Genomic DNA, 27,971 nt, shown 5'->3' with positions numbered 1-27,971 from the left:
AGACAGGAGAGCATTACAGTAGTCAAACCTGCTTGAAATAAAATAATGGATGAGTCTCTCTGTATCCGCCTGAGAGAGAAACGGCCGCACCTTGGCAATGTCAGGCAGTGTCAGCCACACCCCCCCTGGCATTACTGTTTAATGTAACTCCGCTGAAGTGGCTACCTCATGGTCAAAAAGCTATATCCCCACAGGAATCATAAAGGTCAGTATGCTTTACAAAAGTCAGTATATTATTAGTTTCATTTCAGGACCTGTGACCACATCCACTGGCCTAGAAAAGGTCATATCGAAGATATTGAAGAAACCACATTGAGTTTTAGTAGTCCGGTCAGAAACCCCCAAAAATGAAATACAATCTAAAGTTAAGCACCAAGTAAAGTGTGTGCTGTCTGAAAACGTGGCTCATTGACTGGGGTTGAATAGGAGATGCCCATTGTGGTCCATGGAAGCGAGTCATTGGAGTAATTTGAGCTCGCGCCTGTACATGAATGAGCAGTCTGAGGTTGCCTGGCCTGGCCTGCATCTTGCTAGGATGAACAATACCCTGCTCTCTGTTTCTCATGAGCCCCAACATTCAGATTCCACTGATCATGTGACCTGACCTGAGTGTGTGTGTTGTCCCACAGAACGAATGTCACCCATCTCAATCTGACTCAATAAACATCCCTTTCTTTCTCTGTTTAAGCATCAGAGGGGTTCAAGTAGACATACAGACAGAAAAAACAGAGAGCCTGACAGACAGCCTGACAGACAGACATACAGCCTGACAGACAGCCTGACAGACAGACATACAGCCTGACAGACAGCCTGACAGAGCCTGACAGACAGCTTGACAGACAGACATACAGCCTGACAGACAGACATACAGCCTGACAGACAGCCTGACAGACAGCTTGACAGACAGACAGCCTGACAGACAGCCTGACAGACAGCCTGACAGACAGACAGACAGACAGACATACAGACAGACAGACAGACAGACAGACAGACAGACAGACAGACAGACAGACAGACAGACAGACAGACAGACAGACAGACAGACAGACAGGCAACCTGACAGACAGACAGCAGGTTGAAGCCACATAAAGGTGCTGAACCGGAGAGGATGGAAATAGAAGAGGATTGTGTCACTCTGGGATGTCGCTTCACCAGAGAGGAACAGAGGTTTGACATGTGAATCGGGCACAATTTAGCCATTCAATCTTCTCATCACTTTGCCTGATCTCACACTAATTGTGCTGTGCAGTGGTTGTCACAAGTTTGTGTAAAAAAAAAACATTTGCGCGGAATACTGCATTGCTATGCAGAGAATTATCATTTTCAAACTAGTTTGGCAAATATCTATGCAAATTATTCCATTATCAGTCCCAGATTCTAATCTTAATTAAATATTGTTATCTTGATAAAGGACTGAATGAAAATTCCACAATGGTCGTCATTGAGGTCCTAGGCTCAGAAAAATATTTTCATCTACCTCTGAACATTATCTAGATATGCAACACAGGGGAAACATTGGACTGCTGACACCAGGCCTTGGTGTGAGAAATGTCACATAATGAAACAATTTCTGGACTTTCTATAATTCATATAAAACCCATAGCTTGCTGTTTAAAAGGCATGTGCTTCAATTTCCTGTCCCCTTTATTTCCCTACCTTTAGAGTTACTTTGTTTTTCCATTAATCATGGCCTATGTCAGAGAAAACCCCTCCATATTGTGGCCATTACACTCAATAAAGGGTACACTATACAGCCACACATGCTTCCCCCTTCGCAGGCTTCCCTTCTCCCCCGTGACAGGACACAGCACTCTCTCATGATGTTCCCAGCCAATTCATTTACAGTGGGACTGGAGGAAAAATGTGCCTGATGACAAGTGAGGGAGTGAGGGAGGAGTGGCAGAGGGCCAGCAATATCCAGACATTTCCTGAGCTCCGACCTACCAGCTGCTGCCTAAGGGTCAGCCCAAAAGGGTCAACAGGAAGGAGCACATTTGGGGCAGCTGTCACCTGTCACTTCCTGTATGGAGCGGACCAGGTGGACTGGGTAACAGCACGCAGCTTCCCACTAGTTTGGCTGAACCCCGAACCTCTCAGTGGTCCATTAAAAGTTCAGCATCTACCAGATGTATTACTGCTACTTTCCAACAGCATCTGGCCTCCTGATGTTTAACAGAGCCATTTTATTCTCCCTTTGATTGGTATCAAAATGTCACCTTGGAAATCTGTGCAGTCGCTCAGGAATCAATTCATTCTCATATAGTTGGTATCGACTGAGGCAACTTGATCACACTAAAACAACCACACTATTTGTTTTCCCAATAAGTTCATCTACCCACAGAGAAGATAAGAGCATATGTAAAGTGAGCCACTTACTTGTTGTGAAGTACACACCATCCACAGTGGGGGTCTCCAGAGCCCAGACAGGTTTTACAGGTGGTGTACTGGCCACAGCTCTCCACAGGTAACCGGCTGACCTGCAGAACACAACTGAGCTTATCATCTTTATTCAACACACTTTCAGACTCACACAGGCACTGTTCACTGTGCTTTCCTCACCTTCTCAATCTTTTTTACGCATACAGATGCGACGCGAGGGTCAAACAAATCTAAATCCCCAAATCTAAATCCCAGCCGTAACCATGAACTTGTCGTGATACCGTTTAGTTTACGTAAGATATGAAATTCAACAGAAAGTGGAAATGTATTGCTCACAATTTGAATGGGTTTTGGGACACATCCGTGCTTCAACTACTAAATCATTTCCTGACACGAGGTCTGAATCCATTTATTAAACTGCAGTGATAGAGAGAGTGGGTCAGTTCATTATTAAACTGCAGTGATAGAGAGAGTGGGTCAGTTCATTATTACACTGCAGTGATAGAGAGAGTGGGTCAGTTCATTATTAAACTGCAGTGATAGAGAGAGTGGGTCAGTTCATTATTACACTGCAGTGATAGAGAGAGTGGGTCAGTTCATTATTAAACTGCAGTGATAGAGAGAGTGGGTCAGTTCATTATTAAACTGCAGTGATAGAGAGAGAGTGGGTCAGTTCATTATTATACTGCAGTGATAGAGAGAGTGGGTCAGTTCATTATTAAACTGCAGTGATAGAGAGAATGGGTCAGTACATTATTAAACTGCAGTGATAGAGAGAGAGTGGGTCAGTTCATTATTAAACTGCAGTGATAGAGAGAGTGGGTCAGTTCATTATTAAACTGCAGTGATAGAGAGAGTGGGTCAGTTCATTATTATACTGCAGTGATAGAGAGAGTGGGTCAGTTCATTATTAAACTGCAGTGATAGAGAGAGTGGGTCAGTTCATTATTAAACTGCAGTGATAGAGAGAGTGGGTCAGTTCATTATTACACTGAAGTGATAGAGAGAGTGGGTCAGTTCATTATTAAACTGCAGTGATAGAGAGAGTGGGTCAGTTCATTATTAAACTGCAGTGATAGAGAGAGTGGGTCAGTACATTATTAAACTGCAGTGATAGAGAGAGAGTGGGTCAGTTCATTATTAAACTGCAGTGATAGAGAGAGTGGGTCAGTTCATTATTAAACTGCAGTGATAGAGAGAGAGAGAGTGGGTCAGTTCATTATTATACTGCAGTGATAGAGAGAGTGGGTCAGTTCATTATTACACTGCAGTGATAGAGAGAGTGGGTCAGTTCATTATTAAACTGCAGTGATAGAGAGAGTGGGTCAGTTCATTATTACACTGCAGTGATAGAGAGAGTGGGTCAGTTCATTATTAAACTGCAGTGATAGAGAGAAAGGGTCAGTTCATTATTAAACTGCAGTGATAAACTGCAGTGATAGAGAGAGTGGGTCAGTTCATTATTACACTGCAGTGATAGAGAGAGTGGGTCAGTTCATTATTACACTGCAGTGATAGAGAGAGTGGGTCAGTTCATTATTACACTGCAGTGATAGAGAGAGAGGGTCAGTTCATTATTAAACTGCAGTGATAGAGAGAGTGGGTCAGTTCATTATTAAACTGCAGTGATAGAGAGAGAGTGGGTCAGTTCATTATTATACTGCAGTGATAGAGAGAGTGGGTCAGTTCATTATTAAACTGCAGTGATAGAGAGAATGGGTCAGTACATTATTAAACTGCAGTGATAGAGAGAGAGTGGGTCAGTTCATTATTAAACTGCAGTGATAGAGAGAGTGGGTCAGTTCATTATTAAACTGCAGTGATAGAGAGAGAGTGGGTCAGTTCATTATTATACTGCAGTGATAGAGAGAGTGTGTCAGTTCATTATTAAACTGCAGTGATAGAGAGAGTGGGTCAGTTCATTATTAAACTGCAGTGATAGAGAGAGAGTGGGTCAGTTCATTATTATACTGCAGTGATAGAGAGAGTGGGTCAGTTCATTATTACACTGCAGTGATAGAGAGAGTGGGTCAGTTCATTATTACACTGCAGTGATAGAGAGAGTGGGTCAGTTCATTATTACACTGCAGTGATAGAGAGAGTGGGTCAGTTCATTATTACACTGCAGTGATAGAGAGAGTGGGTCAGTACATTATTAAACTGCAGTGATAGAGAGAGAGTGGGTCAGTTCATTATTAAACTGCAGTGATAGAGAGAGTGGGTCAGTTCATTATTACACTGCAGTGATAGAGAGAGTGGGTCAGTTCATTATTAAACTGCAGTGATGGAGAGAGAGTGGGTCAGTTCATTATTAAACTGCAGTGATAGAGAGAGTGGGTCAGTTCATTATTATACTGCAGTGATAGAGAGAGTGGGTCAGTTCATTATTAAACTGCAGTGATAGAGAGAGTGGGTCAGTTCATTATTACACTGAAGTGATAGAGAGAGTGGGTCAGTTCATTATTAAACTGCAGTGATAGAGAGAGTGGGTCAGTTCATTATTAAACTGCAGTGATAGACTGGGTCAGTTCATTATTAAACTGCAGTGATAGAGAGAGTGGGTCAGTACATTATTAAAATGCAGTGATAGAGAGAGAGTGGGTCAGTTCATTATTAAACTGCAGTGATAGAGAGAGTGGGTCAGTTCATTATTAAACTGCAGTGATAGAGAGAGTGGGTCAGTTCATTATTACACTGCAGTGATAGAGAGAGTGGGTCAGTTCATTATTAAACTGCAGTGATAGAGAGAAAGGGTCAGTTCATTATTAAACTGCAGTGATAAACTGCAGTGATAGAGAGAGTGGGTCAGTTCATTATTACACTGCAGTGATAGAGAGAGTGGGTCAGTTCATTATTACACTGCAGTGATAGAGAGAGTGGGTCAGTTCATTATTAAACTGCAGTGATGGAGAGAGAGTGGGTCAGTTCATTATTATACTGCAGTGATAGAGAGAGTGGGTCAGTTCATTATTAAACTGCAGTGATAGAGAGAGTGGGTCAGTTCATTATTACACTGAAGTGATAGAGAGAGAGTGGGTCAGTTCATTATTAAACTGCAGTGATAGAGAGAGTGGGTCAGTTCATTATTAAACTGCAGTGATAGAGAGAGTGGGTCAGTTCATTATTATACTGCAGTGATAGAGAGAGTGGGTCAGTTCATTATTAAACTGCAGTGATAGAGAGAGTGGGTCAGTTCATTATTAAACTGCAGTGATAGAGAGAGAGAGTGGGTCAGTTCATTATTATACTGCAGTGATAGAGAGAGTGGGTCAGTTCATTATTAAACTGCAGTGATAGAGAGAGTGGGTCAGTTCATTATTAAACTGCAGTGATAGAGAGAGTGGGTCAGTTCATTATTACACTGCAGTGATAGAGAGAGTGGGTCAGTTCATTGATAGAGAGAGTGGGTCAGTTCATTATTAAACTGCAGTGATAGAGAGAGTGGGTCAGTTCATTATTACACTGCAGTGATAGAGAGAGTGGGTCAGTTCATTATTACACTGCAGTGATAGAGAGAGTGGGTCAGTTCATTATTAAACTGCAGTGATGGAGAGAGAGTGGGTCAGTTCATTATTAAACTGCAGTGATAGAGAGAGTGGGTCAGTTCATTATTAAACTGCAGTGATAGAGAGAGAGAGTGGGTCAGTTCATTATTACACTGCAGTGATAGAGAGAGTGGGTCAGTTCATTATTAAACTGCAGTGATAGAGAGAGTGGGTCAGTTCATTATTAAACTGCAGTGATAGAGAGAGTGGGTCAGTTCATTATTACACTGCAGTGATAGAGAGAGTGGGTCAGTTCATTATTAAACTTAGTGATAGAGAGAGTGGGTCAGTGATTATTAAACTGATAGAGAGTGGGTCAGTTCATTATTATACTGCAGTGATAGAGAGAGTGGGTCAGTTCATTATTAAACTGCAGTGATAGAGAGAGTGGGTCAGTTCATTATTAAACTGCAGTGATAGAGAGAATGGGTCAGTACATTATTAAACTGCAGTGATAGAGAGAGAGTGGGTCAGTTCATTATTAAACTGCAGTGATAGAGAGAGTGGGTCAGTTCATTATTAAACTGCAGTGATAGAGAGAGAGTGGGTCAGTTCATTATTATACTGCAGTGATAGAGAGAGTGGGTCAGTTCATTATTAAACTGCAGTGATAGAGAGAGTGGGTCAGTTCATTATTAAACTGCAGTGATAGAGAGAGTGGGTCAGTTCATTATTAAACTGCAGTGATAGAGAGAGTGGGTCAGTTCATTATTAAACTGCAGTGATAGAGAGAGAGTGGGTCAGTTCATTATTATACTGCAGTGATAGAGAGAGTGGGTCAGTTCATTCTTATACTGCAGTGATAGAGAGAGAGTGGGTCAGTTCATTATTATACTGCAGTGATAGAGAGAGTGGGTCAGTTCATTATTAAACTGCAGTGATAGAGAGAGTGGGTCAGTTCATTATTAAACTGCAGTGATAGAGAGAGTGGGTCAGTTCATTATTACACTGCAGTGATAGAGAGAGTGGGTCAGTTCATTATTAAACTGCAGTGATAGAGAGAGAGTGGGTCAGTTCATTATTATACTGCAGTGATAGAGAGAGTGGGTCAGTTCATTATTATGCTGCAGTGATAGAGAGAGTGGGTCAGTTCATTATTACACTGCAGTGATAGAGAGAGAGTGGGTCAGTACATTATTAAACTGCAGTTATAGAGAGAGAGTGGGTCAGTTCATTATTATGCTGCAGTGATAGAGAGAGTGGGTCAGTTCATTATTAAACTGCAGTGATGGAGAGAGAGTGGGTCAGTTCATTATTAAACTGCAGTGATAGAGAGAGAGTGGGTCAGTTCATTATTATACTGCAGTGATAGAGAGAGTGGGTCAGTTCATTATTATACTGCAGTGATAGAGAGAGAGTGGGTCAGTTCATTATTATACTGCAGTGATAGAGAGAGTGGGTCAGTTCATTATTAAACTGCAGTGATAGAGAGAGTGGTTCAGTTCATTATTAAACTGCAGTGATAGAGAGAGTGGGTCAGTTCATTATTACACTGCAGTGATAGAGAGAGAGTGGGTCAGTTCATTATTATACTGCAGTGATAGAGAGAGTGGGTCAGTTCATTATTATGCTGCAGTGATAGAGAGAGTGGGTCAGTTCATTATTACACTGCAGTGATAGAGAGAGAGTGGGTCAGTACATTATTAAACTGCAGTTATAGAGAGAGAGTGGGTCAGTTCATTATTACACTGCAGTGATAGAGAGAGAGTGGGTCAGTTCATTATTATACTGCAGTGATAGAGAGAGTGGGTCAGTTCATTATTAAACTGGGTCAGTTCATTATTAAACTGCAGTGATAGAGAGAGTGGTTCAGTTCATTATTAAACTGCAGTGATAGAGAGAGTGGGTCAGTTCATTATTATGCTGCAGTGATAGAGAGAGAGTGGGTCAGTTCATTATTATACTGCAGTGATAGAGAGAGTGGGTCAGTTCATTATTATGCTGCAGTGATAGAGGGTCAGTTCATTATTACACTGCAGTGATAGAGGTCAGTTCATTATTAAACTGCAGTGATAGAGAGAGAGTTCATTATTATGGCAGTCAGTTCATTATTAAACTGCAGTGATGGAGAGAGAGTGGGTCAGTTCATTATTAAAGTGATAGAGAGAGTGGGTCTTCATTATTAAACTGCAGTGATGGAGAGAGAGTGGGTCAGTTCATTATTAAACTGCAGTGATAGAGAGAGTGGGTCAGTTCATTATTAAACTGCAGTGATAGAGAGAGTGGGTCAGTTCATTATTAAACTGCAGTGATAGAGAGAGTGGGTCAGTTCATTATTAAACTGCAGTGATGGAGAGAGAGTGGGTCAGTTCATTATTAAACTGCAGTGATAGAGAGAGTGGGTCAGTTCACCAGTGTTAGTAAACATTTCAAAACTTTAAGCGCTAGACAACTTATTCAACGTATCACCCAGGGCTTATAGATGGCAACTAAATGGCTCAGGACAGACTCAGTGGGGAGCGTCATTTATGGTCGTTCCCTCGTCGTAAACATGCAGTCTAATAGGTTGCCTTGAACAACCTATGAGTGACCTTCCCCCTCCCTTTGGCAGTAAGAGATGACCAGATGTCTCAGGGCAATGTACCACAGGTGCCCATTCTCTTTCTCTGCATGCTAACCCTGTCTCCTTAAAGGACATGGACAACGATCTCCTCACAGCTCACTGCAGCTCTCCTAAAGTGCTGAAATGCTGACTCTGAGAGGACCTAACCTTTGATCGTCTTTAAAAATGAATTTTGTAACAGAGAAAAACACAATCCCGCCAAAAAGGGATATGGCGTTGCCTTTCAAGTTGCTGTTGAGTTCCTGGTTCCTGGCACTGCTGCAGTGAAGAATGCTACTAGCATTAGCACTAACCGCTAACCCTGGCAGGCCCTGCCTCTCTGACTCTGTCTCCAGTGTCAGGGAGTCAGGCCGCAGGCTGTGGGTGGGCGAGGTGTTATGCCGAGCGCTGCGCTTCCTGTCCCATGCTAATTTATGCTGCAAAGTGCCAGCGCGTAAACACACCATCCCACCACCGACACCGCTTTATAATCCTCTGCCCTCAAGTCTGTGTCTCTGGCACGATGCTCGGTTCGACTCGCAACATCCCACAAGGTCCTTGTGGACAGACAGCTCACAAAGGGATGGAATTAAACAAGTCAACTCTGAAGTGGAGGTCGATTCAAGAGACTAAAATCCAACATTTTATTAGAGGTAAAATAAAGCAGGCTGCCCACTGAAGACTATGTTCTAAGCTCATATCTCTTCATGTATAGTCATGATGGTGTAACATTATACAATGAGTGTACAAAACATTAGGAACACCTGCTCTTTCCATGAAAGATTGACCAGGTGAATCCAGGTGAAAGCTATGATCCCTTATTGATGTCACTTGTTAAATCCAATTCAATCTGTGTAGCACAAGAGGAGGAGACGGGTTAAAGAAGGATGTTCTAGCCTTGAGACAACTGAGACATGGATTGTGCATGTCTGCCGTTAAGTGTGTGAACGGGCAAGACAAAAGATTTAAGTGCTTTTGAACGGGGCATGGTAGTAGGTACCAGGCGCACCAACTGCAACGTTGCTGGGTTTTTCACGCTCAACAGTTTCCCATATGTATCAATGATGGTCCACCACCCAACGGACATCCAGCCAACTGTGGGGAAGCATAGGAGTCAACATGGACCAGCATCCCTGTGGTGCTTTCAACACCTAGTAGAATCCATTCCCCAATGAATTGAGGCTGTTCTGAGGGCAAAAGGGGGGGGTTGCATCTCAATATTAGGAAGGTGTCAATGTTTTGTATACTCAGTGTATATGCACAGTACTGTTAAAGTTGGTGCATGAAAATAGCATCATCAACTGCCATAATTGTTTAAAGTGGGCCAGTGTGAAAAGCAGAGCTCTATCTACAGTGGAGTTCATCTTTGATCCACTGTATTTACCTCCCTGGGATGACAACAAGAGGCTTATTATGGGGCTACGGTGCACTCACGCCTAATCTCCCTGCAGCGCTCTGCCGGTCAGTGTCACTCACGCCTAATCTCCCTGCAACGCTCTGCCGGTCAGTGTCACTCACGCCTAATCTCCCTGCAACGCTCTGCCGGTCAGTGTCACTCACGCCTAATCTCCCTGCAACGCTCTGCCGGTCAGTGTCACTCACGCCTAATCTCCCTGCAACGCTCTGCCGGTCAGTGTCACTCACGCCTAATCTCCCTGCAACGCTCTGCCGGTCAGTGTCACTCACGCCTAATCTCCTGCAACGCTCTGCCGGTCAGTGTCACTCACGCCTAATCTCCCTGCAACGCTCTGCCGGTCAGTGTCACTGACACCTAATCTCCCTGCAACGCTCTGCCGGTCAGTGTCACTCACGCCTAATCTCCCTGCAACGCTCTGCCGGTCAGTGTCACCTATTAATTATGAATCTACCGCAATTCATTCTAATTTCATGAATACCAAAGACATAAGCAGGAGGCAGGCTCTGTAGAGGGATGTACTGTCTAGTAAGCATACATCTCAGTGCAGGAGTTCAGCCACAGATTGCTGCGGCTTTAGAGAAGATGAGAATAACCCACTGGGCACACACTAGTTAAATCAACGTTGTTTCCACCTCATTTCAATAAAATGACGTTGAACCAATGTAGAATAGATGTTGAATTGACATCTACGCCCGGCGGGACGGGTCTACTCTTCTTTAATCAGTTACATATAAATACATGTTAATACACATCCTGTATACAAAACAAATCAATAAGGAATCATTTGACACATGCTTAAGCATCGGAGTGCCTCATATTGAATTATTATGGAAAATATCAATATCTGGAGCAGACCTGTCCAGTTTTACTCTCCCCATGCAAGAGGAAGTCCATTGTTTGAGTGAATGAGTCAGGCAGCACAGAGCGGTGCCATTCTCCTTATATCTGAATACCTTTGTTAATTCTGGCCATAAGGGCTCCTCCTCTCCTCTGTGAGTCTGTCCTTGTGGCCACCCCACCCAGGAGGGAGGGGCTGCTCTATCATGTTCCCCTTCCCTCTGTAACATCTGTCTCTCTGTAACGTCAGCCTCTCTCTGTAACGTCAGCCTCTCTCTGTAACGTCAGCCTCTCTCTGTAACGTCAGTCTCTCTCTGTAACGTCAGTCTCTCTCTGTAACGTCAGCCTCTCTCTGTAACGTCAGTCTCTCTCTGTAACGTCAGGCTCTTTCTTTAACGTCAGCCTCTCTCTGTAACGTCAGCCTCTCTCTGTAACGTCAGTCTCTCTCTGTAACGTCAGCCTCTCTCTGTAACGTCAGCCTCTCTCTGTAACGTCAGCCTCTCTCTGTAACGTCAGCCTCTCTCTGTAACGTCAGCCTCTCTCTGTAACGTCAGCCTCTCTCTGTAACGTCAGCCTCTCTCTGTAACGTCAGTCTCTCTCTGTAACGTCAGCCTCTCTCTGTAACGTCAGCCTCTCTCTGTAACGTCAGCCTCTCTCTGTAACGTCAGCCTCTCTCTGTAACGTCAGCCTCTCTCTGTAACGTCAGCCTCTCTCTGTCACGTCAGCCTCTCTCTGTAACGTCAGCCTCTCTCTGTAACTTCAGTCTCTCTCTGTAACGTCAGCCTCTTGCTGTAACGTCAGCCTCTCTCTGTAACGTCAGCCTCTCTCTGTAACGTCAGCCTCTCTCTGTAACGTCAGTCTCTCTCTGTAACGTCAGCCTCTCTCTGTAACGTCAGCCTCTTTCTGTAACGTCAGCCTCTCTCTGTAACGTCAGCCTCTCTCTGTAACGGCAGCCTCTCTCTCTGTAACGTCAGCCTCTCTCTCTGTAACGTCAGCCTCTTTCTGTAACGTCAGCCTCTCTCTGTAACGTCAGCCTCTCTCTGTAACGTCAGCCTCTCTCTGTAACGTCAGCCTCTCTCTGTAACGTCAGCCTCTCTCTGTAACGTCAGCCTCTCTCTGTAACGTCAGCCTCTCTCTGTAACGTCAGTCTCTCTCTGTAACGTCAGTCTCTCTCTCAAACATCAGTTTCTCTCAAACATAAGTCTCTCTCAAACATCAGTCTCTCTCAAACATAAGTCTCTCTCTGTAACGTCAGTCTCTCTCTCAAACATCAGTTTCTCTCAAACATAAGTCTCTCTCAAACATCAGTCTCTCTCAAACATAAGTCTCTCTCAAACATCAGTCTCTCTCTGTAACATCAGTCTCTCTCTGTAACATCAGTCTCTCTGTGTGACATCAGTCTCTCTGTAACATCAGTCTCTCTCTGTAACATCAGTCTCTCTCTGTAACATCAGTCTCTCTCTGTAACATCAGTCTCTCTGTAACATCTGTCTCTCTCTGTAACATCAGTCTCTCTGTGTAACATCAGTCTCTCTCTAACATCAGTCTCTCTGTAACATCAGTCTCTCTCTGTATTATCAGTCTCTCTCTGTATTATCAGCCTCTCTGTAACATCAGTCTCTCTCTGTAACAACTCTTAAATGAGAACTGGATTATAGCTGTGAGTTTAGATATATATACATACAGTGGGGAGAACAAGTATTTGATACACTGCCGATTCTGCAGGTTTTCCTACTTACAAAGCATGTAGAGGTCTGGAATTTTTATCATAGGTACACTTCAACTGTGAGAGACGGAATCTAAAACAAAAATCCAGAAAATCAAATTGTAGGATTTTTTATGAATGTATTTGCATTTTATTGCATGACATAAGTATTTGATACATCCGAAAAGCAGAACTTAATATTTGGTACAGAAACCTTTGTTTGCAATTACAGAGATCATACGTTTCCTGTAGTTCTTGACCAGGTTTGCACACACTGCAGCAGGGATTTTGGCCCACTCCTCCATACAGACCTTCTCCAGATCCTTCAGGTTTCGGGGCTGTCGCTGGGCAATACGGACTTTCAGCTCCCTCCAAAGATTTTCTATTGGGTTCAGGTCTGGAGACTGGCTAGGCCACTCCAGGACCTTGAGATGCTTCTTACGGAGCCACTCCTTAGTTACATTTACATTTACATTTAAGTCATTTAGCAGACGCTCTTATCCAGAGCGACTTACAAATTGGTGCTTTCACCTTATGACATCCAGTGGAACAGCCACTTTACAATAGTGCATCTAGGTCTTTTAGGGGGGTGAGAAGGATTACTTTATCCTATCCTAGGTATTCCTTAAAGAGGTGGGGTTTCAGGTGTCTCCGGAAGGTGGTGATTGACTCCGCTGTCCTGGCGTCGTGAGGGAGTTTGTTCCACCATTGGGGGCCAGAGCAGCGAACAGTTTTGACTGGGCTGAGCGGGAACTGTACTTCCTCAGTGGTAGGGAGGCGAGCAGGCCAGAGGTGGATGAACGCAGTGCCCTTGTTTGGGTGTAGGGCCTGATCAGAGCCTGGAGGTACTGAGGTGCCGTTCCCCTCACAGCTCCGTAGGCAAGCACCATGGTCTTGTAGCGGATGCGAGCTTCAACTGGAAGCCAGTGGAGAGAGCGGAGGAGCGGGGTGACGTGAGAGAACTTGGGAAGGTTGAACACCAGACGGGCTGCGGCGTTCTGGATGAGTTGTAGGGGTTTAATGGCACAGGCAGGGAGCCCAGCCAACAGCGAGTTGCAGTAATCCAGACGGGAGATGACAAGTGCCTGGATTAGGACCTGCGCCGCTTCCTGTGTGAGGCAGGGTCGTACTCTGCGGATGTTGTAGAGCATGAACCTACAGGAACGGGCCACCGCCTTGATGTTATTTGAGAACGACAGGGTGTTGTCCAGGATCACGCCAAGGTTCTTAGCGCTCTGGGAGGAGGACACAATGGAGTTGTCAACCGTGATGGCGAGATCATGGAACGGGCAGTCCTTCCCCGGGAGGAAGAGCAGCTCCGTCTTGCCGAGGTTCAGCTTGAGGTGATGATCCGTCATCCACACTGATATGTCTGCCAGACATGCAGAGATGCGATTCGCCACCTGGTCGTCAGAAGGGGGAAAGGAGAAGATTAATTGTGTGTCGTCTGCATAGCAATGATAGGAGAGACCATGTGAGGTTATGACAGAGCCAAGTGACTTGGTGTATAGCGAGAATAGGAGAGGGCCTAGAACAGAGCCCTGGGGACACCAGTGGTGAGAGCGCGTGGTGAGGAGACAGATTCTCGCCACGCCACCTGGTAGGAGCGACCTGTCAGGTAGGACGCAATCCAAGCATGGGCCGCGCCGGAGATGCCCAACTCGGAGAGGGTGGAGAGGAGGATCTGATGGGTCACAGTATCGAAGGCAGCCGATAGGTCTAGAAGGATGAGAGCAGAGGAGAGAGAGTTAGCTTTAGCAGTGCGGAGTGCCTCCGTGATACAGAGAAGAGCAGTCTCAGTTGAATGACTAGTCTTGAAACCTGACTGATTTGGATCAAGAAGGTCATTCTGAGAGAGATAGCGGGAGAGCTGGCCAAGGACGGCACGTTCAAGAGTTTTGGAGAGAAAAGAAAGAAGGGATACTGGTCTGTAGTTGTTGACATCGGAGGGATCGAGTGTAGGTTTTTTCAGAAGGGGTGCAACTCTCGCTCTCTTGAAGACGGGAGGGACGTAGCCAGCGGTCAGGGATGAGTTGATGAGCGAGGTGAGGTAAGGGAGAAGGTCTCCGGAAATGGTCTGGAGAAGAGAGGAGGGATAGGGTCAAGCGGGCAGGTTGTTGGGCGGCCGGCCGTCACAAGACGCGAGATGTCATCTGGAGAGAGAGGGAGAAAGAGGTCAGAGCACAGGGTAGGGCAGTGTGAGCAGAACCAGCGGTGTCGTTTGACTTAGCAAACGAGGATCGGATGTCGTCGACCTTCTTTTCAAAATGGTTGACGAAGTCATCTGCAGAGAGGGAGGAGGGGGGGAGGGGGAGGAGGATTCAAGAGGGAGGAGAAGGTGGCAAAGAGCTTCCTAGGGTTAGAGGCAGATGCTTGGAATTTAGAGTGGTAGAAAGTGGCTTTAGCAGCAGAGACAGAGGAGGAAAATGTAGAGAGGAGGGAGTGAAAGGATGCCAGGTCCGCAGGGGAGGCGAGTTTTCCTCCATTTCCGCTCGGCTGCCCGGAGCCCTGTTCTGTGAGCTCGCAATGAGTCGTCGAGCCACGGAGCGGGAGGGGAGGACCGAGCCGGCCTGGAGGATAGGGGACATAGAGAGTCAAAGGATGCAGAAAGGGAGGAGAGGAGGGTTGAGGAGGCAGAATCAGGAGATAGGTTGGAGAAGGTTTGAGCAGAGGGAAGAGATGATAGGATGGAAGAGGAGAGAGTAGCGGGGAGAGAAAGCGAAGGTTGGGACGGCGCGATACCATCCGAGTAGGGGCAGTGTGGGAAGTGTTGGATGAGAGCGAGAGGGAAAAGGATACAAGGTAGTGGTCGGAGACTTGGAGGGAGTTGCAATGAGGTTAGTGGAAGAACAGCATCTAGTAAAGATGAGGTCGAGCGTATTGCCTGCCTTGTGAGTAGGGGGAAGGTGAGAGGGTGAGGTCAAAAGAGGAGAGGAGTGGAAAGAAGGAGGCAGAGAGGAATGAGTCAAAGGTAGACGTGGGGAGGTTAAAGTCGCCCAGAACTGTGAGAGGTGAGCCGTCCTCAGGAAAGGAGCTTATCAAGGCATCAAGCTCATTGATGAACTCTCCGAGGGAACCTGGAGGGCGATAAATGATAAGGATGTTAAGCTTGAAAGGGCTGGTAACTGTGACAGCATGGAATTCAAAGGAGGCGATAGACAGATGGGTAAGGGGAGAAAGAGAGAATGACCACTTGGGAGAGATGAGGATCCCGGTGCCACCACCCCGCTGACCAGAAGCTCTCGGGGTGTGCGAGAGCACGTGGGCGGACGAAGAGAGAGCAGTAGGAGTAGCGGTGTTGTCTGTGGTGATCCATGTTTCCGTCAGTGCCAAGAAGTCGAGGGACTGGAGGGAGGCATAGGCTGAGATGAACTCTGCCTTGTTGGCCGCAGATCGGCAGTTCCAGAGGCTACCGGAGACCTGGAACTCCACGTGGGTCATGCGCTGGGACCACCAGATTAGGGTGGCCGCGGCCATGCGGTGTGGAGCGTTTGTATGGTCTGTGCAGAGAGGAGAGAACAGGGATAGACAGACACATAGTTGACAGGCTAGAGAAGAGGCTACGCTAATGCAGAGGAGATTGGAATGACAAGTGGACTACACGTCTCGAATGTTCAGAAAGTTAAGCTTACGTAGCAAGAATCTAATTGACTAAAATGATTAAAATGATACAGTACTGCTGAGGTAGGCTAGCTGCGTTGTTGACACTACCCTAATCAAGTCGTTCCGTTGAGTGTGAAGTTTCTACAATGCTGCTATTCGGGGCTAGCTGGCTAGCTAGCAGTGTTGGTTACGTTACGTTGCGTTAGGAGAACGACAATAGCTGGCTAGCTAACCTAGAAAATCGCTCTAGACTACACAATTATCTTTGAAACAAAGACGGCTATGTAGCTAGCTATGTAGCTAGCTGCGATCAAACAAATCACACCGTTGGGACTGTAATGAAATGAAATGAAAATGTGATACTACCTGTGGAGCGAAGCGGAATGCGACCGGAATGCGAAAGTTCTATTCAGTAGACGTTGGCTGGCTGTTGGCTAGCTAGGAGTGTCTCCTACGTTAAGGACGACAAAATAGCTGGCTAGCTAACCTCGGTAAATTAAGATAATCACTCTAAGACTACACACTCTAAACTACACAATTATCTTGGATACGAAGACAGCAAAGACAACTATGTAGCTAGCTAATACTACACTAATCAAGTCGTTCAGTTGAGTGTGATAGTTACTACAGTGCTACGGTAGCCGGTGAACGTATGCTAGCTGGCTAGCTGCTAGGCAGATAGGAGGACGACGAAATACGTTAATAACGCAATTATCACTCTAAGACTCCACGCTCTAAACTACACAATTATCTTGGATACGAAGACAGCAAAGACAACTATGTAGCTAGATAACACTACACTAATCAAGTCGTTCAGTTGAGTGTGATAGTTACTACAGTGCTACGGTAGACGGTGAACATGTTGGGCAGATAGGAGGATGACGAAATACGATAATTACGCAATTATCTTTGATACAACGACGGCTATGTAGCTAGCTAAGAAGAAATTGCTAAGATTAGACAAATCAGACCGTTGTACTATAATGAAATGTAATGAAAAAGTTATACAACCTGCAGACCGAAGGAGACCGAAGCGCGGATGCGACCGGCTCGCTCCAACCCGGAAGCAAGTGCCCTGGCTGTGTGTTTCAGGTCATTGTCATGCTGGAAGACCCAGCCACAACCCATCTTCAATGCTCTTACTGAGGGAAGGAGGTTGTTGGCCAAGATCTCGAGATACATGGCCCCATCCACCCTCCCCTCAATACGGTGCAGTTGTCCTGTCCCTTTTGCAGAAAAATATCCCCAAAGAATAATGTTTCCACCTCCATGCTTCACAGTTGGGATGGTGTTCTTGGGGTTGTACTCATCCTTCTTCTTCCTCCAAACACGGCGAGTGGAGTTTATACCAAAAAGCTCTATTTTTGTCTCATCAGACCACATGACCTTCTCCCATTCCTCCTCTGGATCATCCAGATGGTCATGGGCAAACTTCAGATGGGCCTGGACATGCGGTGGCTTGAGCAGGGGGACTTTGTGCGCTGCAGGATTTTAATCCATGACGGCATAGTGTGTTACTAATGGTTTTCTTTGAGACTGTGGTCCCAGCTCTCTTCAGGTCATTGACCAGGTCCTGCCGTGTAGTTCTGGGCTGATCCCTCACCTTCCTCATGATCATTGATGCCCCACGAGGTGAGATCTTGCATGGAGCCCCAGACCGAGGGGGATTGACCATCATCTTGAACTTCTTCCATTTTCTAATAATTGTGCCAACAGTTGTTGCCTTCTCACCAAGCTGCTTGCCTATTGTCCTGTAGCCATTCCCAGCCTTGTGCAGGTCTACAATTTTATCCCTGATGTCCTTACACAGCTCTCTGGTCTTGGCCATTGTGGAGAGGTTGGAGTCTGTTTGATTGAGTGTGTGGACAGGTGTCTTTTATACAGGTAACGAGTTCAAACAGGTGCAGTTCATACAGGTAATGAGTAGAGAACAGGAGGGCTTCTTAAAGAAAAACTAACAGGTCTGTGAGAGCCGGAATTCTTACTGGTTGGTAGGTGATCAAATACTTATGTCATGCAATAAAATGCAAATGAATTACTTAAAATCATACAATGTGATTTTCCTGATTTTTGTTTTAGATTCCGTCTCTCACAGTTGAAGTGTACCCATGATAAAAAATTCCAGACCTCTACATGCTTTGTAAGTTGGAAAACCTGCCAAATTGGCAGTGTATCAAATACTTGTTCTCCCCACTGTATATTTAAATATATCTAGTTATATTTATACATCTACAGTACCAGTTAAAAGTTTGGGCACGCCTACTCATTCAAGGGTTTTTCTTTATTTGGATTATTTTCTACATGGTAGCATAATGGTGAAGATGTCAAAACTATGAAATAACACATGGATTCATGTAGTAACCAAAAATGTGTTAAACAAATCAAACTATATTTAATATTTTAGATTCTTCAAAGTAGCCATCCTTTCCCTTGATGACAGCTTTGCACACTCTTATCATTCTCTCAACCAGCTTCATGAGGAATGCTTTTCCAACAGTCTTGAAGAAGTTCCCACATATGCTGAGCACTTGTTGGCTGATTTTTCTTCACTATGCGGTCCAACTCATCCCAAGCCATCTCAATTGGGTTGAGGTCGGGTAATTGTGGAGGCCATTTTTCATTTTTATTTTTTTTAACCTTTATTTAACTAGGCAAGTCAGTTAAGAACACATTTTTATTTTCAATTACAGCCTAGGAACAGTGGGTTAACTGCCTGTTCAGGGGCAGAACGACAGATTTGAACCTTGTCAGCTCGGGGATTTGAACTTGCAACCTTTCAGTTACTAGTCCAACACTCTAACCACTAGGCTACCCTGCCACCATGTCATCTGATGGAGCACTCCATCACTCTTCTCATTCTTGGTCAAATAGCCCTTACGAAGCCTGGAGGTGTGTTGGGTAATTGTCCTGAAAAATAAATGATAGTCTCACTAAGAATTGCTACGCTTTATCTTGGCCAGGTCGCAGTTGTAAATGAGAACTTGTTGGTTAAATAAAGGTGAAATAAAAAATAAATAAAAGCAATAAATAAAAGCACAAACCAGATGGGATGGCATATCGCTGCAGAATGCTGTGGTAGCAATGCTGGTTAAGTGTGCCTTGAATTCTAAATAAATCACTTACAGTGTCACCAGCAAAGCACCCCCACACCATCACACCTCCTCCTCCATGCTTCATGGTGTGAACCACACATGTGGAGATCATCCGTTCACCTACTCTGCATCTCACAAAGACACGGCGGTTGGAACCGAAAAGCTCAAATTTCAGACCAAAGGACAGATTTCCCACCGGTCTAATGTCCATTGCTCGTGTTTCTTGGCCCAAGCAAGTCTCTTCTTCTTATTGGTGTCCTTTACTAGTGGTTTCTTTGCAACAATTCAAACATGAAAGCCTGATTCACGCAGTCTCCTCTGAACAGTTGATGTTAAGATGTGTCTGTTACTTGAACTCTGTGAGGTGTTAATTGACGATTTCTGATGCTTTTAACTCTAATGAGCTTATCCCCTGCAGCAGAGGTAACTCTGGGTCTTCTTTTCCTGTGGCGGACCTCATGAGAGCCAGTTTATTTTTACTCTTTTCTACATTGTAGAAAGGAAAAAGTATGTGAACCCTTGGATTTAATAACTGGCTGACCCTCCTTTGGCAGCAATAACCTCAACCAAACGTTTTCTGTGGTTGCGGATCAGACCTGCACAGTGGTCAGGAGGAATTTTGGACCATTTATCTTTACAAAATTGTTTCAGTTCAGCAATATTCGTAGGATGTCTGGTATGAACCGCTCGCGAGGTCATGCCACAGCATCTCATTTGGGTTGAGGTCAGGACTCTGACTGGGCCACTCCAGACGGTGTATTTTCTTCTGTTGAAGCCATTCTTTTGTTGATTTACTTATGTGTTTTGGGTCGTTATCCTTTGCATCACCCAACTTCTGTTTAGCTTCAAATGGCGGACAGATAGCCTTACATCCTCCTGTAAAATGTATTGATAGACTTGGGAATGAATTTTTCCATCACTGATAGCAAGCTGTCCAGGCCCTGAGGCAGCAAAGCAACCCCAAACCATGATGCTCTCTCCAACATACCTTACAGTTGGGATGAGGATTTGATGTTGGTGTGCTGTGCCTTTTTTTCTCCACACAGTGTTGTGTGTTCCTTCCTTCCAAACAACTCAACTATAGTTTAATCTGTCCACAGAATATTTGGCCAGAAGCGCTGTGGAACATCCAGGTGCTCTTTTGTGAACTTCAGACATGCAGCAATGTTTTTTTTTGGACAGCAGTGGCTTCTTTCGCGGTGTCCTCCCATGAACACGGTTCTTGTTTAGTGTTTTACATATCGTAGACTCGTCAACAGAGATGTTAGCATGTTCCAGAGATTTCTGTAAGTCTTTAGCTGACACTCTAGGATTCTTCTTAACCTCATTGATCATTCTGCACTGTGCTCTTACAGTCATCTTTGCAGGATGGCCACTCCTAGGGAGAGTAGCAACAGTGCTGAACTTTCTCCATTTATAGACCATTTGTCTTACCATGGACTGATGAACACCAAGGCTTTTAGAGATACTTTTGTAACCCTTTCCAGCTTTATGCAAGTCAACAATTTTGCAGACTCAATTGTCCTGAGTCATTGCAGGCAATCTCAACGCTGTGAGTTTCAGGCAAGACATCCTCCTCCCTCATGTGGTACTCTTCCTGCAGGCTCATCCTGACATGACCCTCCAGCATGACAATGCCACCGGCCATACTGCTCGTTCTGTGCGTGATTTCCTGCATGACAGGAATGTCAGTGTTCTGCCATGGCCAGCAAAGAACCCGCATCTCAATCCCATTGAGCACGTCTGGGACATGTTGGATCGGGGGGTGAGGGATAGGGCCATTCCCCCCAGAAATATCTGGTGCCTTGGTGGAAGAGTGGGGTAACATCTCACAGCAAAGAACTGGCAAATCTGGTGCAGTCCATGCGGAGGAGATGCACTGCAGTACTTAATGCAGCTGGTGGCCACATCAGATAATGACTGTTACTTTTGATTTTGACCCCCCCCCTTCGTTCAGGGACACATTATTCCATTTCTGTTAGTCACGTGTCTGTGGAACTTGTTCAGTTTATGTCTCAGTTGTTGAATCTTGTTACGTTCATACAAATATTTACACATGTTAAGTTTGCTGATATTAAACGCAGTTGACAGTGAGAGGATGTTTCTTTTTTGCTGAGTTTATATATGTATTCATATATATCTACTAATATATATATTTTTATATATACACACACATATATATATATATTTAAATAACAATGCACCAAAATCACTTCTCTCCTTTGGACTACACAGACCCTTACTAAATCATGAAGACAAGTCTTCTCATTGGAGGACTGTCTCTCTTTACTTCGTTATCCCTGAGACATGCATTTTAACGGTAAAAGATCAAATCTTTGTGATAATTGCACAACGACAGCAATTCATCCTTCCTTTCAATAAATTGCTCGATTATGAAGAAAACGAATAAGCTGATAGATGTATTATGCAGGGAACCGGCATGATTAATGCGTGCAGCTGTATGTACTGTATGTAGGAGGATTTATTCTCGTCAACTGCAGAGGAACTTGGTGTGTTAACCTTCCTATCCTCTGTACAATAAGACCTCTTAGAATAGAGCTATTCTGCAAGCCTCTCCATGGAGACACGTCCCTAAAGTTTCCTAATAGTGAACCAGCTGAGGCAGAATTCAAAGACATTGAACTGGTGTTTCATATTCTGTCGTCCAGTCGTGCAGATGTTAAAACAACATACCTGAAATTCCGGTTGGGTTTTAAAACAAAGCAGACTGTTGACAGTACCTGGGTCTAATTCAATTCCTTTTGACAAACATATCTTTTATAATTTTAGGTCTTCATAGCGCAGAACAAATGTTTTCACACATTATGAATGGGACTGTGAAACAAAAGCAGATATCTGGAGAAGTAAATCAGTTAGAGATCGAGAGAGTCTGTGTACACATTCAACTTATATTATCGTTACATAAAGGTTTGAGAATCTCGGAAAGTAGGACAACACTGTATTAAACTCAGTGGTGGTTAATTCTGGAACATTCCACAATGGAAAAGTTCATAATGTTCCATTCTCACATCCTGAAATAAATCGGCTTTGGTGGTCAGTGCTTTATTCTATCTGGTGTGTGTGTGTGTGTGTGTGTGTGTGTGTGTGTGTGTGTGTGTGTGTGTGTGTGTTTGTGTGTGTGTGTATGTGTGTCTCACCTGTTTGTCACTTAGCATGTAGATGTGTTGGTAGTCAGGGCTGAAGACCATGTCACGCAGAATAGGTTTCCCTTCATCCACTGTAACAGTCTCATACAGCAAAGCACTCTGGGACGGGGGAGGTATGCCATCTACTCGGATCTGAGGGAAAATGAGACAGATGTTTAAACAAATTGCTAAATAATTTCATACTTTTTTCAGATTATTATTTGAAGTCACGACAATGTAATATTTTTTGTGAACCAAACTATACGTAGGGAACATTTTCAAAGTTTGAAAACAGAAACATTATTTTATTTTGGCTTTGAATCAGACACAAACAACATTCCCCAAACCTCCCACAAATCCTCAGCTCTTTCACTGACCTAGAAAATAAATTCTGAGGGATACTGAATATGTATGTATGGGGGGGGGGCTGGTGAGGAGGAATTGTCTCAATATGTAAGATCAGTAAAAAATGTATTATGCTTACTATACACACACACACTCACACACACACACACACACACACACACACACCCCCCGCTGTTGCATCATTACCACCTTCTCTGTTTCCTTACACTGATAATTAGAACATTGAGCGGGGAAAGGAGTTCTAAAAATGTCAAATTCACATCATCTTTGATGTGATTGGGAATAAATACTCTGAGCTCTGACAACTGCAGTTATGGCTGCTGCAAAGCTCACCTGTTTTCACATTCTTCATTTCAGAGGGAAAAAAAATGACACCTTGCTTTTCTGGCCTAATCAATTCTGAGGGAAATATGGCAGAGGCAGGAAGGGAACAGTAAATAAACCAAATGAATGCTGAAATATAGAGGAATCCATTTTGAAAAAACATGGAATAGAAATGTAGACATTTGTGGAAAGATAAACTGGAGAAAATGTGAGGGTGAAAAAGCTCGGCTTTCTCCTAAATATCTAGGTCAGCCTGAAGTGACAAACATCGTTAGTCTGTTAATTAGCTGCCTCCTCGTTGCTGCAGTCTTCGTAATTAGTGTTGACAAGGTGGCATCCATTAGTTGAACGCTGCCATACTGGGTGTCACAAGTTGCTGGCCAAGACGGAGACCATATCCCCCACAGCAGTGAAACAGCAGGGAGGAAAATATGATGGTCATTGTCTGCGCTTTGTCAGTTCAAGTGATACCAGCTGCAGTCATCTCACACCCAGCTATCTGCTGTTACGTTCCTCATTTTCACAACTTCCAAATGCCTGCGTTTACCACAACAGACACAATTAGCATTTTCCTCCAGCAAGTTCTTCTCTTTTTTCTATCTAGGGCATCTGATAATTTGTGAAATAGATCCTGGGGCTTATACCTCTGACACATGATCAAGTAAGAGATGTTAAACCACTTTCCATGGCTGTTACGCAAGTCTATCCAGGCATTCATTGCTATGATGCAAAATGCTCTGATTCGCTGGAGAAAATCTTACTCATAAGTCGTTGATGTCGTGATCAATAGTTTCAGAATCACATTTCATGGACTCATCCTCTCAATGTAGTGGGTTGGAATTATGGAGAAAAACTACATCCAACTGTATTTTCGTGCCAATTCCAGAATAGCGTAAAGACAAGGAAATGTAACTGAAACTAGGCTGCAATAACATAACTGAAACACTGCAGCATTACAAAACAACTAGCAAAGAACAACAGAAAAAAAGCCAGTTCACAGTTAGCAAACTGCTGCCATTGAAGCAGGTAAAGGTAAAGAGCCTGCCAACCTGCACACCATGCAGGATCTGCCGGGTACATAGTAAGCCCCTTTCTAACAGTTGGCCGTTTATTGTGCCTGTTTAAAGACCTGGGAATATGTAAACACAGCAGAGTGAAGTCCTTGCCCTGGTTGATGCTGTAAAACCATGTGGCATACAGTTCATCAGGCCTGATGGTACAGTACAGTTAGCTAGCCCTGTGGGAATATGTAAACAAAGTCCTTGCCCTGTTTGATGCTGTAAAACCATGTGGCATACAGTTTATCAGGCCTGATGGTACAGTACAGTTAGCTAGCCCTGTGGGAATATGTAAACACAGCAGAGTGAAGTCCTTGCCCTGGTTGATGCTGTAAAACCATGTGGCATACAGTTCATCAGGCCTGATGGTACAGTACAGTTAGCTAGTCCTGTGGGAATATGTAAACACAGCAGAGTGAAGTCCTTGCCCTGCTTGATGCTGTAAAACCATGTGGCATACAGTTCATCAGGCCTGATGGTACAGTACAGTTAGCTAGCCCTGTGGGAATATGTAAACACAGCAGAGTGAAGTCCTTGCCCTGGTTGATGCTGTAAAACCATGTGGCATACAGTTCATCAGGCCTGATGGTACAGTACAGTTAGCTAGCCCTGTGGGAATATGTAAACACAGCAGAGTGAAGTCCTTGCCCTGGTTGATGCTGTAAAACCATGTGGCATACAGTTCATCAGGCCTGATGGTACAGTACAGTTAGCTAGCCCTGTGGGAATATGTAAACACAGCAGAGTGAAGTCCTTGCCCTGGTTGATGCTGTAAAACCATGTGGCATACAGTTCATCAGGCCTGATGGTACAGTACAGTTAGCTAGCCCTGTGGGAATATGTAAACACAGCAGAGTGAAGTCCTTGCCCTGGTTGATGCTGTAAAACCATGTGGCATACAGTTCATCAGGCCTGATGGTACAGTACAGTTAGCTAGCCCTGTGGGAATATGTAAACACAGCAGAGTGAAGTCCTTGCCCTGGTTGATGCTGTAAAACCATGTGGCATACAGTTCATCAGGCCTGATGGTACAGTACAGTTAGCTAGCCCTGTGGGAATATGTAAACACAGCAGAGTGAAGTCCTTGCCCTGGTTGATGCTGTAAAACCATGTGGCATACAGTTCATCAGGCCTGATGGTACAGTACAGTTAGCTAGCCCTGTGGGAATATGACATGCTAAATCAGAACAATACCACTTATGTCGTAAATCAAGGTCCATTGGACTAAATTAAAGCACTGTATTGTTTTAATGGAACAACAATTTGATTAAATTTGCCAAATTCCTAATTACTATTCTTCTTATTTGTGACCAGTCCCCAAGCCATTTCAGAATTACACTGGCCGTCCTGCAGCAATGCTTCATGAAGATAACACAGCTAAAGTACACAGTGTGGGTCTAGTTGTCTGCAGTCAGTACACTGAAACTACCCTACACAAGCCTCCAGAGAACAGGACATAATGAAGGATGGCATATTGCAACTACAGCTGAGTCTCTGGGAGGCTAATGTCCTCCTCGGTCTAGTTGGAGTGTTTGAAATGCAGAGTCCTTGCTGAGTGCTGACCTCTTGACAACATCAAACAGCTCAGATGAAGGTAATTGGAATTTAGATAAATATTACACTTTCTCCTGTCTCCCTGTGATTCAAATGATGTCATGGTGGCAGGGAAACAATGATGTCATGGTAACAGGGAAACAATGATGTCATGGTGGCAGGGAAACAATGATGTCATGGTGGCAGGGAAACAATGATGTCATGGTAACAGGGAAAAAATATGTCATGGTGGCAGGGAAACAATGATGTCATGGTGGCAGGGAAACAATGATGTCATGGTGGCAGGGAAACAATGATGTCATGGTGGCAGGGAAAAAAATATGTCATGGTGGCAGGGAAACAATGATGTCATGGTGGCAAGGAAACAATGATGTCATTGTGGCAAGGAAACAATGATGTCATGGTGCCAGGGAAACAATGATGTCATGGTAACAGTGAAACAATGATGTCATGGTGGCAGGGAAACAATGATGTCATGGTGGCAAGGAAAGAATGATGTCATGGTGGCAAGGAAACAATGATGTCATGGTGGCAGGGAAACAATGATGTCATGGTGGCAGGGAAAAAATATGTCATGGTGGCAGGGAAACAATGATGTCATGGTGGCAGGGAAACAATGATGTCATGGTGGCAGGGAAACAATGATGTCATGGTGGCAGGGAAACAATGATGTCATGGTAACAGGGAAACAATGATGTCATGGTGGCAGGGAAACAATGATGTCATGGTGGCAGGGAAACAATGATGTCATGGTAACAAGGAAAAAATATGTCATGGTGGCAGGGAAACAATGATGTCATGGTGGCAGGGAAACAATGATGTCATGGTGGCAGGGAAAAAAATATGTCATGGTGGCAGGGAAACAATGATGTCATGGTGGCAAGGAAACAATGATGTCATGCTGGCAGGGAAAAAAATATGTCATGGTGGCAGGGAAACAATGTCATTGTGGCAAGGAAACAATGATGTCATGGTGCCAGGGAAACAATGATGTCATGGTAACAGTGAAACAATGATGTCATGGTGGCAGGGAAACAATGATGTCATGGTGGCAAGGAAAGAATGATGTCATGGTGGCAAGGAAACAATGATGTCATGGTGGCAGGGAAACAATGATGTCATGGTGGCAGGGAAAAAATATGTCATGGTGGCAGGGAAACAATGATGTCATGGTGGCAGGGAAACAATGATGTCATGGTGGCAGGGAAACAATGATGTCATGGTGGCAGGGAAACAATGATGTCATGGTGGCAGGGAAACAATGATGTCATGGTGGCAGGGAAACAATGATGTCATGGTGGCAGGGAAACAATGATGTCATTGTGGCAAGGAAACAATGATGTCATGGTGCCAGGGAAACAATGATGTCATGGTAACAGTGAAACAATGATGTCATGGTGGCAGGGAAACAATGATGTCATGGTGGCAAGGAAAGAATGATGTCATGGTGGCAAGGAAACAATGATGTCATGGTGGCAGGGAAACAATGATGTCATGGTGGCAGGGAAAAAATATGTCATGGTGGCAGGGAAACAATGATGTCATGGTGGCAGGGAAACAATGATGTCATGGTGGCAGGGAAACAATGATGTCATGGTAACAGGGAAAAAATATGTCATGGTGGCAGGGAAACAATGATGTCATGGTGGCAGGGAAACAATGATGTCATGGTGGCAGGGAAACAATGATGTCATGGTGGCAGGGAAAAAAATATGTCATGGTGGCAGGGTAACAATGATGTCATGGTGGCAAGGAAACAATGATGTCATGGTGGCAGGGAAAAAAATATGTCATGGTGGCAGGGAAACAATGATGTCATGGTGGCAGGGAAACAATGATGTCATGGTGGCAGGGAAACAATGATGTCATGGTGGCAGGGAAACAATGATGTCATGGTGGCAGGGAAACAATGATGTCATGGTGGCAGGGAAACAATGATGTCATGGTAACAGGGAAACAATGATGTCATGGTGCCAGGGAAACAATTATGTCATGGTAACAGGGGAACAATGATGTCATGGTAACAGGGAATAAAGAGGAGGTATAGGTCTGCTTGTTCGGTTGCTCGTCTGCTATGGATTTGGATCGCTCATCAGGACTTCTTTCTAAGGGCCAATCATGTTTAGTTAGGCTGATTTCTATTCTCTCTGTGAATCTGTATTCTCTCTTTCTCTTATTTCAGTTTGCTTAGATTTTTGCACTGTATCTTGAATATGGTGAGAGATACTGTATATTATATAGACATTATGCATTTTTTATGCAAATATGAAAATCAATTGATTATTTCCGTAACAACACTGAATGTTCTGTAAAATTGTACTTAATGAAAGAGATAATCTTCTTTTTTGATTACATTTGAGATATATAAAAAAAGATGAATTGATCCCCTAATCCTTGAATTGA

At 44.3% G+C, this 27,971-nt stretch overlaps 1 protein-coding gene across 1 annotated transcript in view; it reads right to left on the bottom strand.

The window, feature by feature from the left end:
* LOC115101848 (plexin A3-like) overlaps positions 1-27,971 on the bottom strand; it is a 237,838-nt gene that overhangs the window by 139,871 nt on the left and 69,996 nt on the right. The window contains 2 exon segments of the mRNA XM_065005252.1: positions 2,378-2,477; positions 22,279-22,419. Of these exon segments, the coding sequence (XP_064861324.1) occupies positions 2,378-2,477; positions 22,279-22,419 (241 nt within the window).

This window comes from Oncorhynchus nerka, linkage group LG20 (assembly GCF_034236695.1).
Source record: "Oncorhynchus nerka isolate Pitt River linkage group LG20, Oner_Uvic_2.0, whole genome shotgun sequence".
NCBI lineage: Eukaryota > Metazoa > Chordata > Actinopteri > Salmoniformes > Salmonidae > Oncorhynchus > Oncorhynchus nerka.
Note: the sequence above shows the minus strand (reverse complement) of the source record. Positions and strands in the feature narration are given on the sequence as shown.